The sequence below is a fragment of the Saccopteryx bilineata genome, chromosome 12, assembly GCF_036850765.1.
Source record: "Saccopteryx bilineata isolate mSacBil1 chromosome 12, mSacBil1_pri_phased_curated, whole genome shotgun sequence".
NCBI lineage: Eukaryota > Metazoa > Chordata > Mammalia > Chiroptera > Emballonuridae > Saccopteryx > Saccopteryx bilineata.
In genome coordinates, this window is record NC_089501.1 from 25,541,335 (window position 1) to 25,560,344 (window position 19,010).

General features: G+C 35.4%; 1 protein-coding gene across 3 annotated transcripts in view; it reads left to right on the forward strand.

Moving 5' to 3' along the window:
* LAMA2 (laminin subunit alpha 2) overlaps nt 1-19,010 on the forward strand; it is a 660,268-nt gene that overhangs the window by 568,013 nt on the left and 73,245 nt on the right. For all 3 annotated transcript variants that reach the window (XM_066248490.1, XM_066248491.1, XM_066248492.1), the window contains 4 exons: nt 6,553-6,669; nt 8,057-8,239; nt 12,218-12,372; nt 18,166-18,309. In XM_066248490.1, coding sequence (XP_066104587.1) covers nt 6,553-6,669; nt 8,057-8,239; nt 12,218-12,372; nt 18,166-18,309 — 599 coding nt within the window. The remainder of the gene's footprint in view (nt 1-6,552; nt 6,670-8,056; nt 8,240-12,217; nt 12,373-18,165; nt 18,310-19,010) is intronic.

The window sequence follows — 19,010 nt, forward strand, 5'->3', positions numbered from 1 at the left end:
CAGGCCGACGCTCCACCACTAAGTCAACCGGCCAGGGCCTTTCTTGATTTTTCTTTACTCATCATACTCCAAAAGAGGAACTACAACCCTGTATCAGGAATCAGCTATCTCTATGGGAAAAGGTTGTTTTGTTGCCTGGACTGTGGTAGGCTCGAGGATACAGGCTTGATTTCATCCATATAGTCCAAAGGGATTTTGTCTATTTGTTTTGTTTTGTTTTAAATCAATGGAGCAGATCTTATTTTTCTTTCACATGCTTACCTATCAAAAGGCTAATTCTGGAAAATGGTAGTATATGAATTCTAAAGGAGTGCACCATTAATAATAATGGAATGAGCCCTGGCCGGTTGGCTCAGCGGTAGAGCGTCAGCCTAGCGTGCGGAGGACCCGGGTTCGATTCCCGGCCAGGGCACACAGGAGAAGCGCCCATTTGCTTCTCCACCCCTCCACCACGCTTTCCTCTCTGTCTCTCTCTTCCCCTCCTGCAACCAAGGCTCCATTGGAGCAAAGATGGCCCGGGCGCTGGGGATGGCTCCTTGGCCTCTACCTCAGGTGCTAGAGTGGCTCTGGTCGCAATATGGCAACGCCCAGGATGGGCAGAGCATCGCCCCCTGGTGGGCAGAGCATTGCCCCTGGTGGGCGTGCCGGGTGGATCCCGGTCGGGCGCATGCGGGAGTCTGTCTGACTGTCTCTCCCTGTTTCCAGCTTCAGAAAAAATGAAAAAAATAAATAAATAATAATGGAATGTTGTAGACAAAAGCTAACCTCTGTATCATACATTTGATGTATCTGAACATCACTGCAGTATTCCTGTTTACTCTTTTCTTCTAATCTAAAATAATAACATAGAAATTTAAAAGGTTAGTAATTGTAAGTGTACCACATTCATGATCGTAGAACCTTTCTGATACAATTATCTGGATGGAATGACTGAATTACTGGAAGATCACAGTACGGCAGGAAAGAATTGGTTAACTGGATAAAATTAACATTTGGAATAACAAGGGTACTGTTCTGTGTTGTACAGCACCACACGCTGTGCAACCCACTGATTCAATATTCTTGGCAATAGATAGTTATTTCATGTGAGAGTCATCTATTTCAGAGACATGTTATCTGTTTGTTCCTAAGTAACTAAATAATTTCATTTAATTTGGGCAAAGACAATAGTTAGTGATAAATTAAGAAGTAAATAAAATTGAAAAGTTACTCTATATACAATAAAATATGTAACTGTAAAATCTTAGCATCCCCAGACTTGTAATACATCATCCTCAACTTCATTGCTTGCCCTGTACACACTGTGTGAGAATCGCAACTGGCTATTTTATTGACAAAATCTCTTGTCAATCTGAAAAGTGGTATTAATTCACCTGATGGTATTAATTCATTTCTAACTCTTTCTATCATCAATTTGTACCAAGCCCATATCTACCAACAAAATTATTTTTGTCTCCATAGACATTCAATCAGTGCATTGTAGACTGGCTTCAAATCTGAAATGAGCACAAGGACAAATTCACTTCTCACAAATGTATATTCAAAAGTCAAAAGCCAAAAGCCAAACAAACTTCTACCGACAAGTCCAGACTCCTTCAAGGCGAGGACAGCATTACAATGGCAGAGAGCAGCATTAAGTCATTCATGAATAAAGCCCACAAACTAACTGGGTTGCAATGACTTGAACCAAGTAACAAATTAGAAATATAGAGGACATACTGGCCTCACAATTTTTATTCCTTCTAACTCCAGGCACCATAGAGAGAGAAATGACTAAATCTCTATTTTAATAGCTGCTGTCAAGAGTTTTTCTCTGTAGGGCCTATTTCAACAGTTCCTGGTGGTAATATATGGCATTTCCCTGATTAACAGCCATTTTATAACTTGTGTAATTGGCCACAAATCAGAGGACTGTCATAATGTAGCAAGAAAACATTCCCATCTCCGTCACAGCCTTGGCTTGGATTTCTGGAGGAATTATTACTTGAGTAGTTTGTGGGTTTCATTACTTTAAGTAATGTACTACCTGAAGTACAAAAAAAGACATTTAAACTAATGAGCATTTCTGTCTCCTAACCTGTTCTACAATGCCTTTACCTACATTTCTTTTCTCTTGGAAAAATGTCCCTAAAAATGAAATTCTTTCTTCATTTTCTATAATACCAGTGCTGAAGGGGGGATAGAGGCAGAGCCGGGCTGGGAGTCTGTTGAGGTGAGTGAGGCATTCACCTAAGGTGTAAAATTTAAAGGGACATCAAAAAAAATCAAGATAAAACTGCTTTGATACCATATTTTAAAAATCAAAATTAATTCAAAAATACCAATGATGAACAAAATGTTAAAATTTTAAGTATAAACGGGCTCTGACCCTGCACTTGCCCAACTCCCCGCATTCACCTCACCCTAGTTCCAGCTCCAGCAGAGGAACTGGAGGAGAAAAAGTGACTGCAAAGTAGCGAGAGCAACTCAGTTTGTCCAATAGTAAGTTGACTCTTGATAGTTATTCTTCAGGTTTTAATAAGAGCAATCTCCTGCACAGAATGATGCACATAGATAATTATTTCACCTGTCATTCACAGTCCAAAGTGTTTTACTATCAAGGGGCAATCTATACTAGAGACAAAACTTGGAATTCCATTTCGGCCTCTACTGGAGACCAAAGACTATTAGTTTAAAGCATGAGAAATATAAATGATTATAAACCCTTTTCTTTTCTTTTTAAGATGTATGACATTCCATTATTTAAGAAATTTGCTTATTTCCTAATTTGAGCAGTAACTGTGAATTTATACACTAGAAATACAAAGTTAAAAAGATGATCTTGTGTATGTCCTCAAGAAAATGAAATTTAAACCCATGGTTGCAGTGGTTTGAAAAGTCAATGAGAAAGGTATGCATGAGGAAAGGGCATATTATTTAGAAGGGGTTAGGTTTCCTAGAGAAGATAACCTCTGAGCTAAATATTGAAAGTCTGACTGAAGGTAGCTAGATGAAAAAGAAAGAGGGATGATGAAGTGTTTCAAAAAGAAGGATTAACACTGGGACACAAGGAGGTTTGCAATGGTAGCATGTTTTGGAAAGGCCAGAAATATTTCAATAGGGACCATGAGTATTTCAATACAGACCATATTGGGGATATGATGCAGAGGAAATGATAAAATGGGACTGGAGAGAGAGAGAAAGAGAAAGCAATTCAAATAAGAAACGAGATATTTGAATGAAATAGTATATATAATAGCTTATTTAGAGAACAGCCATATTAAATAATATATATATATTTATATATCCATATTGCTTATGTGAGCGTCATAAGATTTCTTTAACTGTGACCAATTCTTTTAAATATGAAGGAGGTAATGAGAGGAGAGAAAGGGAAAGAGGAAGAGAGGGGAAAAAATCATGGGAATGAGTAGAGGTGGGGACACTACTGTTCAATATGCTGTACTAATCCCTGTTTTGACTACCAATACCTAGAGAAATGTAAGTAGCAAAGAGCATAATTTTTGGGAAGAGACTGCTTGCATTTAAATGATAACTCTCCCATTTACTAACCATGCAATGGTAGAAAAGTTACTGACATTGTCAAAGCTTCAGTTTCCTCATTTGTAAATTGGTGATGGTAATAGTACATACATCATAAAAGTTAGTGTGAGGATTAAGTAAAATAACCCAACAAAACTGACAAACACCAAATGTGGCATGTGTGCACATTCAGTGACTGCCACTCATTCCTGTCACTAAGTGTTCTCCAAATCAGACCAGGCAGAAATAGGGCACTGCCCCCCCCCTGCTTCCTGGTCCTTTCTCTATGCACCTCCTTACTTGAGGAATCTACCTTTTATATATGTTTTGCATTTCTGTGGACTTAATTTAAACAATTTGCATACATCTCCCAAGGGAAAAATATTATGGCATAATGAACTATTTAAATATATATATGTATATTTAGGAAACAGACTGATCAGGTTGTGGCGCGGTGGATAGAGCATTGGTCTGGCATGCTGAAGACCCAGGTTTGAAACACAGAGGTCACCAGCTTGAGTATGGGATCATAGACATGACCCCATGGTTGCTGGTTTGAGCCCAGAGGTCTCTGGCTTGAAGCCTAAGGTCACTGGCTTGAGCCCAAAGTCACTGGCTTGAGCAAAAAAGGTCATCTACTTGGCTGAAGCATCCCAGTCAAGACACATATGAGAAATCAATTAATGAACAACTAAGGTGCCTCAACTAAGAGCTGATGCTATTTCTCTCCTTTCCTCTGTCTGTCTGTCTGTCTCTCTTTCTCTTTCTCTCTCTCTCACTAAAAAAAAAAATCTGCTTTATTCAGTTAGGAGAGGTAAAAAGTATGGTGGGAAGTATAAAGTTTTGTATCTTCCACTTATTTAGTTCCACTGTTCACAATAAACTATGTAAGAAAAAGAAGATATTCACTATTCAGATACATTTGACATTTCATACATATCTAAGCTAAGACTTCTAAAGGTACATATTGGTCAAATAAGTTTTTAAATATGATATATATCAGTGGTAGTCAAGGTGGTCCCTACTGCCCACTAGTGGGCGTTCCAGCTTTCATGGTGGGTGGTAGCAGAGCAACCAAAGTATAAATAAAAAATATATATTTTACTACAGTAAGTTGTTTTATAAAGATTTATTCTGCCAAACTTATTGAAAATCCAACATAAAGTACTTGGTAAGTAATTATTATTATATGCTTTAACTTGCTATAACTCTGCTTTATAAATTTTATAAAGTAAAGTTACTTTTCTACTGTATAAATCACCATTACTATGGAACCAGTGGGTGGTTAGAAAATTTTACTACTAACAGAGATACAAAAGTGGGCGGTAGGTATGAAAAGGTTGACTACCCCTGATACATACATTTGCTCGCTTATAGTTTGTATTGGGTGTGGGGGACAGGCTGTAAGCAGTCCGGGTCATTATAGCCTAAGGCTTAGTTTTAAGACTAAGCTTTTCCCCACACCCTTGACTGATTGCATGATGTGGGGTGGTGCCCTCTCATGAGGAATCCAATTATGCCTCAAATAAGTGACTTTGTATCAGAGACTTTTTTATTTGTATATTGGATTAAAAGTTTTGATTTCTACACTATAAAATGGGGGCAGACCAGGAGCTTGCTCTTTCTCGGTTCCTGAGATTAGCATTAGAGGAGAGAGAAGAGAAAGGAGAGCAAATAAAGACCACATGGAGGCCAGGAGAGGCAGCCAAGATGGAGGAATGCTGCTGAGAAGCCAGTCTGTGCAGAGTTTGTTCAGAGAGAAGGAGATGGGGAACAGAGGTGAATAAGGATGCTGAGGTACAAATCTTTGATTCTAGGAAGCTCGAATAAGTCAATGGGTTTGGCAGCCCTGAATGGAAAGGGAAGTGTTTTCCCACTGTGTGTATTTCTTGCCCGCCAGGAGCAAGCTAGGATTAAAGAGTATGGCCCACCAGTTCGTGGCTCCGTTGTTTCATTACTGTCTATCTGAATCTAATGCAAACCTGCATGGGCCTGGCGGCTGTGATGGTGGCCGTGGCTACTGGCTTTACATTACATTCTTTTATTAGCAGATTAGGTCTTTATTTTCTTTCTCCTAAAACATTTCATAATTTTACTCCTTATATGATTACACTCAAACACTGACTGCTTAGTTATTATTATGATACAAACTAACCTAAAATCTGAACAAGGTTAATTAAAAAAAAAAAAAAAACTAGTGGAAAGAGCCCTGGCCGGTTTATTAGGTTAAGAGTGTCTTCCCAAAGCAACAAGGTTGCGGGTTCCATCCTCTGTCAGGGCACACACAGGAGCAACCAAAGAATGCCTGACTGATGGAGCAACGGATGAGTGCTTCCTTCGCTCTCATTTCTCTCTCCTATCCTCTCTCTGGCTCTCTAAAAATAAATAAATAAAATTAGTAGAAGGAACCTAGAAATTTTACACTTATAATATTACATTATATCTGGTAAGTCACATTTTTAATGTTAAAGCATGCTACCAAAGCAAGAAAAACTGATAGAAAGCTTATTTGAAAGCTATTTGTACAATATGGTTTTCTTTATTAAAAATATGACAGTTGAACAGAAATATGCTAGCAGTTCTTTTTCTATTCCTTTGATTTATATTCGTTTCAAACAAATACTAATAAGTGATGTTTACTGAAATTGGGAGATTCTGCTTAACAATCTTATCTGAGACTTTTAAAAGCTAATCCAATATTCTATTTTGGTACTATATGTATTTTTTCAATGTGACATTAATGAGGGTGATGTCAAAAGAACATTACAAATGCAGTAAAAGCCTGACTCTTTTGAAGTTTTTCTCCATAAAAATTATCAAATTAAGTCGTCTACCAAGAAGAAAGCATAATTGTTGAGCATGTTGAAGTGTCAAATGGTCATATAAACACATATTTTATATTGTGCTCTGAAATACATATATTCATGGATAAACCTAAACTTATAGAATCAGGTATAAGCTCAGAGATTATTAAAATTGTTTTATCTCTCTTTTTTTTTTTTTTGGTTTTGTTTTGCTTTCTGTTTACAGAAAATGATGACCGTTTGAATGGCTTGAAAAGCAGATTAGAAAATGCCGATGTTAGAAATGGGGATCTCTTGAGAACTCTGAATGACACTTTGGGAAAGTTGTCAGCAATTCCAAATGGTAAGCTCTTAGGACATTGCAAATTTTGTCAGTTGTTCTGAACTTTTAAAGAATGGTCTGTTTTTTACCACCTTTTTTCTAACATTACGCTTATACTGTTGTCAGGGTATTAGATAAATGTTTTCTTATTACTTCTTTTTGAGAATGAGAAACTAAACCATACTTAACGCTGTGATATTACTTATTATTTGTCACCTTAGCCGGCATCCATAGGACCATGTTACAAAAAGGAAAATATAGCCATCCTATTATTGTATTGTTGTTCCAAGTTTCAGCCCAGGAAATCTTATATTAGCAGAAAAGTATAAAATCATACAGACATTGTTCTCTAAAATGTTGATATAATACCACAACATGGCAGATTATTACTGAACCTACAGTAATAAGTGAGAGCCAACTGTCTCAGCACATATTTTGACAAAGTTCAGTTTCTTAAATGTTTCAGCTTTTAAAAACATTAACAGTTGAACCATATCTGTAATATCTTTCTACCTATTACAAGTGCTTTAAGTTATTGCTTGGTATACTAAAAACACTATTCTTTTATGATTACTATTTTTATATTTTTTATAGCATGACATAATAACAGGGTTGCTAACATTTACTGAATGCTTACTACAATGCTGATGTTAAGTATATGTAATCCTCATACTAAGCCTACAAGGTGAATAGCATTATTATCCCCTTACAAGTCACAAGCTGAGACATAGTATACTGAAGGTCATTGTTAAAAGTGACATATATGAGATTTGAACCCCACAGTTTACCTTCAGAGCTTGTTCATAATCTCTAATGTACATACATTAGTGATCATCTATTTCTACAGTATATTTTTTTTATACAACTATGATCAAGAAAATAAATGCATATATTTATACAATACAGAAATTATTAAATTCAATTATTTTTACTTTTCCTAACATGAAAAATCTGAAGTGATTTTCTAGATTCTCATATCACCTCTTCAGTATTAAGAAAGTACAGAGAAAATGTCCAAGGTTGAAAACAAATGTAAATATAGGAATACTTAGTCTAACATACCTGAAAAAGGTATATTATCTATCTCTTCCTTTAAACTAAAATACATTGATTCCCTATCACCCAATTTAAATATAGTCAATAGCAAATCACAATACAGTGAACATTGAGAATAATCATTTCTCTTTCTTAACAGCTAATCAGTTATTCATAGCAAAGATTCCTGAGAAAATTTAACTTAGCTACAATTTTAATTTATTTGCTACGACTGCATGAGACGAAGTTTAGCCTTTCCCACTGCGCGTGTGTTCCGGAGGTCAGCCAGCTGCAGCCTCACTTTGTCAAGCATAGATTAAGCCACTAACTCCAGACCCTTTGCTTTGTCTCTCCTACCCTCTTCTGCTGACAGACACGGTTGCTAAACTGCAAGCTGTTAAGGACAAAGCAAGACAAGCCAATGACACAGCAAAAGATGTACTGGCACAGATTAAAGATCTCCACCAGAACCTTGATGGTCTGAAGAAAAATTACAAGCAACTAGCAGACAGTGTAGCCAAAACGAATGCTGTGGTTAAAGATCCTTCGAGAAACAGTAAGATCCCTTTTTTCATTTTGATCATGTTATTTCTTTCTTCTCACCAAACAAGTACCCTAGACTCATATTTTTAGAGCTGAGAGAGACTCTCACAGTGATGTGTCTGTCTTCCTCATTTTTATATAAACTGGGCTCAGGAACTGTGCGTCTGCAGCTCCAGAAATAGAACCCAAGTCTCCCAGCTTTGTGCCATGGCTTCCCCCTCAAAACTGTGCCCAATTGAGAGCAGATTAGGAATTCACAAGGTCTGCATGATATTTGATGCAGAGATGCCACATACATTTTAGTCCATTGTAAATGAAAATACATTTGTACTTGGGAAATTATATCCTTAAAGCTGGTGAAGTTCTTTGGAACATAGAGGTCAAGGAGCATTCAGTTAGAATATGATATTAAAATAGAATCAATTTGAAATGCATTAATGTTCAAAAATATTGATATTTTATTATTTAGATTTCAAGAATATTTCTTCACATCTTTTGTATATTACCTCAAATTATATTTAGTTAATAAAGATTTACTGAGATATGTGGGAGAACTTAATATAATGATAATTTAAATTATTAAATGTAGTCATTAAACATTAGGATTTTAATCTAATTTTTACCATTCTGTAAAGTGAGAAAATATTTTCTTAGCATATGATTTCAACAAAAGATACACTTGATTTTTTAGACTTGTTACTCTCAAGAGAGTAGCCCTCTGTATATACCAGCATTTTTATTGGGTCTCCAAATATTTGAAGGGTACAATAAATAACAAAATCCCTGTTATTGACCTTATATGCTATATAATTTAGATGCTGGTTGGGGAGCAGAGCCTGATTTTTCAGCACTATAGCCTCAAATCAAATGCTAATGATGCTGTGAAGTAATAAATACTACTAGCAGGACCCCTTCATGAGCAAGGAGAGTGCAGACACACACAACTGCACTGCAGAGTTAGGGGGAAGAATTCATTTTTTGCCATTTTTTTAGAAAAAAAGATGATACATTGGTTTTATTAATTTATTTTTTTGTAAGCCCAGATATAGGATTCTCCCTGTAGTTTAAAAACTCCATCTGAATAAATGGTTCAGATTTATGCCAAGTCACATTTCCACCCAAAAGTTGAATGAATATAAGTTTTAAAGGAAATAGCACTCTCCATTTTACTTATTTCATAATTTAAAATATTTCATTCAATTTTAGATTGATTCTCAGCTAATAGTGGACTTTCCATAATATTTAGCTCTAACTTTTTAAATCCTATACTCTATTAAGATAGTTAATCATCTGTATTATTAAACTGGGTCTGTTTTCTATCTATTAAAACATTATAATAAAAAAATTTTAATATGAACAGGGGCATCTAACTTTCCAATTTTTGTGTATTTTTATTTGATAACACTAGTTTGACTTAAAATTCGATGTGTTTGTAATTAGTAAGTGTGAAAAATATTTTGTGATTGTCATTACTTATAATACCAATAAAAAATATTTCCTCATGAATTTTCTAATTTGTTTTTGTTTTACTTCCATATGAAATCATCTGCAGAGATCAGTATGTATATGTTTACTTACATATCTCTTGGTACCTTTTATACTTGACTGCTTTTGCAGAAAGCTTCAGCTTTGCATGTTACTATGTTTAGGTACTGATTTAAACATTGTAGAGCTATTTTTTCCAGTGTCACCATATTAATAATAGATATGTAAAAGGAATGTTTCTTTACAAAAAGTTAGTATATGAATGTATTTGATATACTTCTAGAGAATTATATTTAGAGAAACATAATAAAATTAAATTAAATCTTTAAAAAATGAGCAACCACTGGGATATAAAAATAGCCTCTTTTAAATATCTGATGGTTTAAATTAAAAAAAAAAACTGCAAAATAGAAAATAATAATAAAATCCAATATATAAAAAGCTGAGAAGGCTCTCCTCAGTGGAAAAATGAGTGCAATTACATGACTAAACAAGCAGTGAAGTAAACAATTTTGACAATCAATTCTATAAGTTAAATAAAATAAAATTAACTAAAGGTAAGAAGATGAAAAAACATTAATGAATTGGAGGACAGAAAAATAATGGACTTGATCAATCTAAGAAGTGAATCAATAAGAATATAAAGAAAATATTTTAGAAGCTTCACAGGCTTAATAAAAAATATAAAGCACAAACAGGCAAAATTCTCAAGGAGATAAAACTAGATAAGAGAAAAAAATTGACACATAAAAGGATACTTGGCAATATGTGATGCTAATAAATTTTAAAGCTCAAAAGAGATAATTTTCTAGAAAAACATTAAGTTATTAAAATCTATCTTCAGAAGTTATTTAAAAATCTACAGGTAAATAATTATGGAAGAAAGAAGTTTTCAAAAATTACTGAATAAGAAAACATCAGACTCAATATAATAGATGATTTAATTTTAAACCTTTAAGAAAATGATTTCAAAATGACTTAAACTGCTCCTGAAGATAGAGGAAGAGAAGGGGAGAATGTGGGGAAACCCACAGAATCCAGTCTGAAATCTTTGATAGAAACTTTTAAAAACATTAGAAGAAAAGTATCCTTTATTCACTTAAACCAAAGTAGTCTTTGCTTAACCCCCCCTTTTTAAATGAATTTAATCTGAAGCATTTTTACATAGTTCTAGAATAATTTATCAAATATCGGAATAACATTGGAGAATTAAAGGAAAAAAATGGACAAGCGGTTTATTTAAAAGTGCACAAAATGAAAGTTGACTGTGTTTATGTTGACTATCTATAAGATAATGTAAAGGGCTTTCATTTACATCAGGAAGAAAATATTCAGCTCATGCTATAGCAATTCGATTAGTTAATGTTAATAAGAGACCTATAATTTTTAAACATCATTAACAATATAATTCATAGTTATGACTATGAGTTGAAAATACTTAGTTTAAACCTCGTTTAATAACAATAATTTTCTTCTTTTTGAGCACATTTGATGAATTCCTGAGGATTGCTTCCCAGTTGTGCAGTGTCAGCCAGAGAGCAGATCATTCAGAGTCTCGTAGGGCCCACAGCCTTGGACCCTAAGCTGTCTCACTTCTTCGTCAAGGTTCCAGAGACAGAAAACAACAACACGTGCTCCATCAGGAAATAAACGATGCCCACTGCCAGCATCCTAGAGATAGAATAATTGCTTTTCCATGTATCAGTTGCCCTTCTATGAAAAGCACCTACAGGAAGTCAATGGATCAGTGATAACTGTTAGTAATTTGGGGGTTATATCCCTTTTTGAAATTGTCAATATTCAACCTCCCTTTTTTTTCCCCTACAACAATGGCAGTTTTAATATGGCTCAACATAGTATAGAAAACAGAATAATCAACTATTCTTCAAAATGAAAATGAATTATAGCATGAAAGATTTAATTAAAGTATAAAATAAGTCTTTAGTCTAAGGGTTGTTCAACACTGAAGAGTTTTCAGAAAACATTTTAATAGCTTCTTTATTTAAGATGTGTAAATAAAGACAGCGATGAAAGGGAAGATAACCGATTTTGTGTGAGAAGCCTGATTTAAATACAGGCTTAAGCGAACAAGGTGACATTTTAAAGAAACTTTCATTTTTCTGATTTTACAACTAAAACTCTTGTTCCATAAAAGTTAGCTTTTTGGCTGAAGCTAAAAATTAAGCACTGAGTTAAGTGTATCGTTTTCTCTACCTTCAGTGCTAATTTTTACTTTCATCACGAAGCTAGCAGTGGCCGTTGCTCTCTAACTGCTCCTCCTCTGGCCTGCTTGTGTTCCAACTGAAATACACCCACTCGCCAACCCAAGGCATGGCTTTGCTTTTGTCATGTGGAAAAGATGAAACTCTTTTAATTATTTATTAAGCATACTGTCATTTTCCTTTGTCTGTGTGTGCATGCCCTGGTGTCTGTATGTGTGCACACATGTGTTTGTGTGTGTGTGCATGCATGTATGTGTGGGATGTGCAAATCTTGGTCTATGCAGTTGCAGATGCCGATGCCACTGTGAAAAATCTAGAACAGGAAGCCGATCGACTTATCAATAAACTCAAACCCATCAAGGAACTTGAGGATAACCTGAAGAAAAACATCTCTGAGATTAAGGAACTGATAAACCAAGCCCGGAAACAAGCCAATTCTGTAAGCTGTTTTTATTTGCAGTATTACAAACTGGTTGTATTTTTGGTTCTATTTCCAAAAGAATGTCTTGGTTCTCTTATTGTTCTTTAACTCGAAGTATTTGGCGGGGGGGGGGGGGGGGGGGGGAGGAGGAGTTGGGAAATGACAAGTTAAATGTTTTGATTTGTTTGTTCTTTCATAAACTTCAAAAGACATTTCTTGAGAAGAATAATCGCCACTAATTGTTCTATAAATTTAAAGTCTGCTGTATTTTATCATTATTTAAATAGAGTAACAGAAATTCAAGAATGGAAACCAAACCTTATTTTTTTTTAATTTTTTATTTATTCATTTTAGAGAGCAGAGGGAGAGACAGAGAGAAAGAGAGAGGAGAGACAGAGAGAGAGAAGGGGGGAAGGAGCTAGAAGCATCAACTCCCATATGTGCCTTTACCAGGCAAGCCCAGGGTTTTGAACCGGCGACCTCAGCATTTCCAGGTCGATGCTTTATCCACTGCGCCACCACAGGTCAGGCCAAACCTTATTTTTATATACTGAAAAAGTATATGGATGAGAGTGCCTTGCTCTTGATGAAAACAAAAAAGCTACTTAGTGGGGTTTTAGCAGGAATGAATGAACAAGGTTACATGAAGTAACAGCAAAGAGAAACCATTATTTTCTATATATACTCTTATCTGTGTACAAGCAACAACAAAAGTTATTTTAGTTACAAACAATTTTTACAGGTTCCTTTTTGTTTTAAATGAAAAATAAGAAACACCTAGCTGGTCTTAAAATTTTGGTCTTTATTAACAACTAGATTATTAGGATAGAACTAGAACTTTCTAGAATATGACATCTTAATAATCTAGGACAGAATTATTAATGCCAATGTAAAAACTTTATCTAGCTGGGTAAAGTTATCCCAAGATGAATTTAGAAATAGAAGGAAAAATTAACAGTTTTCATGTTGTCAGGTTTAAATTCAAATCTTTTTAGATACCCAAGTCTTCCATCTCAAAAATTTTGTTTTACTAAGACCTGTGAAACTAGAATGAACACAAATGACCTTTCTTAATCCATCAATTTATATTTTTTACCAGTGGCCAAGAATACAACACCAAGTGACAATATATCCGTTTATCTCCTTTATACACATCTAATCTAAGGAAGGCCAAGTCAGTATGTTCAAGGTGTACTTTGAAAAGAAATTCATAACTGATTGAAGAGAAACTTAGAAAATGACAAAAAATTAGTAAAGATGGGGTAAAAAAAAAGCAGATAGTGTTGAGAAGACATGTATTGAGCTATACAATATGAAAACCATGTAGACAGTATGATAACAGGTGATTATTGTGATCATATGTGAAGCACGAGGTAAAAAAAAAAAAATCAGTTCTTAGCCTAAGGTGTAGAGTTTTATCTAAGATTTAGCCAATGTAGAAAAACCATCTTCTATGTTCCAAGCTACTTGCAGTGAGGTTCACAAAGATGAACAAGGAACCCACGAAGTGTATAATGTAGTAGAAGAAATGAGACACGTACACAGATAACTCTAAGATAATGCAGAAGTGTCATTCTACATCGTAGGAGCAGGGAAGTCCTATAAAGTTGTAAAAGAAAAGATCACCTCTAATAGAGGCCAGATATTTCCTGGAGCGAGGGATTTGAGCCATGCCTTAAAGTGGGAGAGTAGGGGGAGGGTGGGGGAAGCATTCTGAGAAGAGGGAATCACTTGAGCCAAGGCAGAGAGAGAACCAAGTTTCAGGGTTATTTTATGAAAGAGCAGTCGAGTTTGCCCAGATTATTGCTCAAGTGAACTTTAAACAAGAAAGGTCAGTGGAAGCCAAGTCTTGTCAGGCCCTGAATACTAAGTTAAACAGTTTCATTTAGCTGCAGTTGTACTGGAGAGAAACCTCATTGGTGAAGAGAAGCTGCAAGTTCTTGATTATAAAATGTAATATGTAATATAATCAGAGATGAGAGTTTTGAATCTGAAACTTAAAGTAGTTTGTGGGCTAGATAAGAGACACTAGAAAGAAGGCAACAAATTTAGGACAAGACCCAGCTGTGTCCGAGACAGAGAAAAGGAAGAGATTGATATACCACCCCTGTATTCTGCAATGCTGAGTTTGACGGAGCAACGATAATAAGTATTCGATTGTGAATCATACACTTAGCCACATATCCTGCTGAGTTATTGGGTAGGGAAATATGGACACTTTATTATGTCTTCATTTTAAAGAAATTTTTAAAATATGCCTATATGTTTATCAGTTATGAGAACTTTCCCACATCACCACCCAATTAATCCCTGGAGAAAAAGATAAAATTCTGGCATGTAAATATATAAAACCTATCTAGAGACACAACATGAAAGACAGATATAAAAATAATGTTAGAAAAAGTGACCATTGCCTATGCCTTTTAAGAAAAATTTTAATTGCTTTTGGAAATAGAAGTTACAACAAAGTGCCTTACTTTTTGTAGGGTGTTAGAAGTATGTAAGCAGCCAAATTTTTTTTTTCAAATGAGTTTCATACAAATTGAAGATGACATTTGCCTGATTAATTAACATATTTGTAATCTAGCATGGGATGTCTAGATGTGGCTCTAACACATAGTCAATGTGACCAAGAAATTAAAGACATTTATTTTAAAGTAGCTTTTTTTGCTTTGTTGAAATAAAGTGGCTAATACTTGTTTTAAATGAATGACCTAGTTGCTGGATGAAAAATGCACTGAAAATCCAATAGATATAATAATGGGATCCTCAATAATGTTCAACTGAGTTCATGATGATAAATTGGTAAATAATGTTTATGAGAAATGCTTTAGAGATACCTAATGCATAGTGATTTTTGTTTAGAAGTTTTACTAGGGAGTCACATTTGAAATAACAATAGTTGATAGAACCAAATATCTTAAGAGAACATTTGTGTGTCAGAAACCTCTCTCCTCTTATGAAAGATATATCCTAGAGATTTCACCTAGGGAAATGTATAAATGCTATACTTGGATTTACCTATTTTAAGTTAGTTAAAATAAATACCTATAATTGTAAATAAAAACACAAGATGTTTAAATGAGAAATTCGTAGCTATGGGCTGGTTACCAACAGTTTGGGCTGCCTAAAATTCCAGGTACTGAGCACATATGCAAAACCATAACCCAAAAGACAGAAAATCCAGAGGATTTGCATATATTCAATAACTGTAAGAGCTGACCAATAGGTTCTTTTACAAGATTAACTGCTGGCATACCAGATACGACAACATCATTTTGCTCAGAGAACCATATTTTTCAGATATGTAAGGTGTGTTAGTTATAATATAGATTAATTGTAACTCCTGGTGTGTTAGATACCCTTAGCTTTCTGCTGACTGCCTTCTTACACCCCATTCTCCGAGGGGCTTCATCAGCTCAGGCAGGCTTCCGTACTGGTGCTCTGTCTTCTGCACTTTGCCCTTCCCCCACACACACACTTTTTAACACACAGATCATATACTGTAATCCCCTATTATTTCTTCTGGGTATATCTAAACAAGGACAGACTCCTCTGGTGACCAAACAGCCATGTATCCCACTCATATTTGGTCATTTCTTCTCTTAATAGTAACTAAGGAGAATTCTAATAGTGTGTTCTGTAAGTAAGTTGTGATTAAACAAGCCATATGCTTATATAAGCATATACGGAATAAGGATAAAACAAACTGCACGTCTAGTTACTTTTGACTGCTCGCCCCGCCCCACTAGAAATTTGGATACTTTTCCTGCCAGAAATGGCTCAATCTGTTATCCTCGTGAGTTCCAGGCAGAACTTGATTTCTTCCCTTTGATCTTCATATGATGGCAATGACACAGCCTGCCTCAGATCTTAAATCTGCTCAATGCCAAGGTCTTCCCTGATATGGTTTGGGTACACTTGCTGTTAATTCGTAAAAACTCACTATCTCCTACACCAGGGGTCCCCAAACATTTTACACAGGGGGCCAGTTCACTGTCCCTCAGACTGTTGAAGGGCCAGACTATAAAAAAAAAACAACTATAAACAAATCCCTACGCACACTGCACATATCTTATTTCAAAGTAAAAAAATAAAATGGGAACAAATATAATATTTAAAATAAAGAACAAGTAAATTTAAATCAACAAACTGACCAGTATTTCAATGGGAACTATGGGCCTGCTTTTGGCTAATTTGATGGTCAATGTCTGGTTCTATATTTGTCACTGCTAGCCGTAACAAGTGATATGACGCACTTCTGGAGCCCTGACGCGTGCATCCCATGTCACCAGAAGTAGTACTGTACGTAAGCGACACCGCAATTTGCGGCACCGCCACATACAGTACTCCTTCCAGAAGTGTGGCAGGGGCCAGATAAATGGCCTCAGGGGGCCGCATGCCCCCTGCGAGCCATAGTTTGGGGACCCCTGTCCTATACCTTTGGTCTGTAGGAGACTTAGCAGACCTGCCGTATCCTCGGAAGTTCTTAAACACACATGCATTTACATATTTGTCACAACCAAAACCCCTCCCTCGCTTTCTCTTAAATTCAACCGATGTTGAATCCAGTGCCTCTTTAGTATAGTCTATACCACCCTTGGAGAGGAGTCCCATGCTGCCTATCCATACCCTAATGAGATTCCTGGAGACACCTCCTTGTGTCACCATAATATGGAGACTGGTTTGGTGTCCTAGGCTTTCTTGTTTGGAGTCTGTGCAGCCCTTTCCTGGGGGTAATAATAATATTGGTTTTCTTCCATTTGGGAAAAGTATTTGAATAGCACAAAGTGCTAGAAGAAATAAGACAATGGAAATTTATTGCTAGTGAGGACCCAGAAGCTTCTTGAAGGTGGTCAGCTTCTTGAAGTGGCAAAGAGAAGTTTTTCATGTTCCTGTCTCTGCCTCCTACTTTGAGCACTGTCACTAATAAAGTCACAGCTTCTCTCTGAACGCAAGCAATGACATTGCTGTCTGAAAGTGCTCTTTTGACAGAGTACCTGAACCAGAGGAAATCAAATCAAATAATCAACTAGTGTTATTTGTGATGGAAGAAAGGCTCCCTAAATGGAAATAAAAATTGGTATGAACTGTATCAGTTCTGTCCACATAGGAATTCCTTTCCTAGCAATTATAGTAATTTTTAAAGAACTAGTAAAAAAAAAAAAAAAAAAAAAAGGCTGTTAAATACATTAGCAGTGATAGTTGTTGGAAATTCTGTTTCATTTCCTGGAAACTTAATAAAAAGATATTATTTATTCTGAAATGTATGTTCTGAGTGGCAATGATCAATATTCCTCTTTTTGTTAGAACATCTAGAACAAAATCTATTTGGACTCTTTCAATTGTAAGAACATAGGAAGATAGATAATTTCCTCTTGAAAAAAATAAAAGAAAAAAAAATGGGATACCAAAATCACTGAAATTTGAGTTGCACAATTTTGTTAAACAACCTTATTAAAGATATTACCATTAGCTTCATGTAAAAATCACCTTTTGAAAATGCTCCCATGTTCATAAAGGGGTAAAATATGAAGATAAGAATTTGTTAGTTGCAAGATTCAAAAAATAATGTGCTGACAAGACATATGACTGAGAACAGCTTATTGTCAAAATGCTGGTGGAAAGCTGCTCTTCTCTGCCCTCATTAGTGAGTATAATAGTGTCTGCATATGAGCATCTAATGATGGTCTTTGATAACGGGAACATAACTTCAAAGAAGAGATGATGATGGCTTTGTGATTGTTTGGGAACTATTTAAACTTTCTCAGACAGTTAGTCTTAGTTCTTTGTACCTTGTTTTTCTTGAAGATCAAAGTATCTGTGTCTTCGGGAGGTGACTGCATTCGAACATACAAGCCAGAAATCAAGAAAGGAAGCTACAATAATATCATTGTCAACGTGAAGACAGCAGTTGCTGACAACCTCCTTTTTTATCTTGGAAGTGCCAAATTTGTAAGTCTAAAATTCAGCTTTTCTTGGCTTACTGTGTATAGTATAGTCAGAGGTTAATTCTGGCAGTCTGGAAAATGTATAGAATCCAATAACCATGTCCCAGAATTCTGTTGGGTAGCCTTTCAGACTTGAAAGGCTCAGAACCTTACCACACAAGGTTCTGCCAAATTAAGTTAGAAGGCAAATGAAATGAAGAAAACCGTTTGCGGTACTTAGGCACATCTGCTTTTGTGAGTATGCCAGCATTTATTTTGAATTATATTTCCAGATCCAGCTGTTTAAGAAGAAAGACTAATAAAAATAAACCTTTTTTTTTTCTTTTCTCTAACTAAGAAATTACAAGGAACTTTTATGGTAAATGAAAATGAAAAATAGTGTGCTCATTTTTTTACCAATAAAAATCCTTCTGATTTATATTGAGTTTATTACTCAGAGAAGTTGTATCTGCATAAGCCCACCCAAAAGTTCTAATTCCTTTCATTTACACTATTTGATTTTGCATGCAGAATGAAAATGACTGTTCAACAGATCAGTTATTACATAAGTCAGTACTTGGAATTCGGGTGAGAAGTTTGAGGTCACTTGAGTAGAAAATAATAGCTGGTCCTTTAAAAATGTCATTGTTCTCAGAGACAACAATGAATTATGAATCCAAATACCATTAGTAGCCGAGTAAGAAAAGATTTTGTCCTCAAAATTAT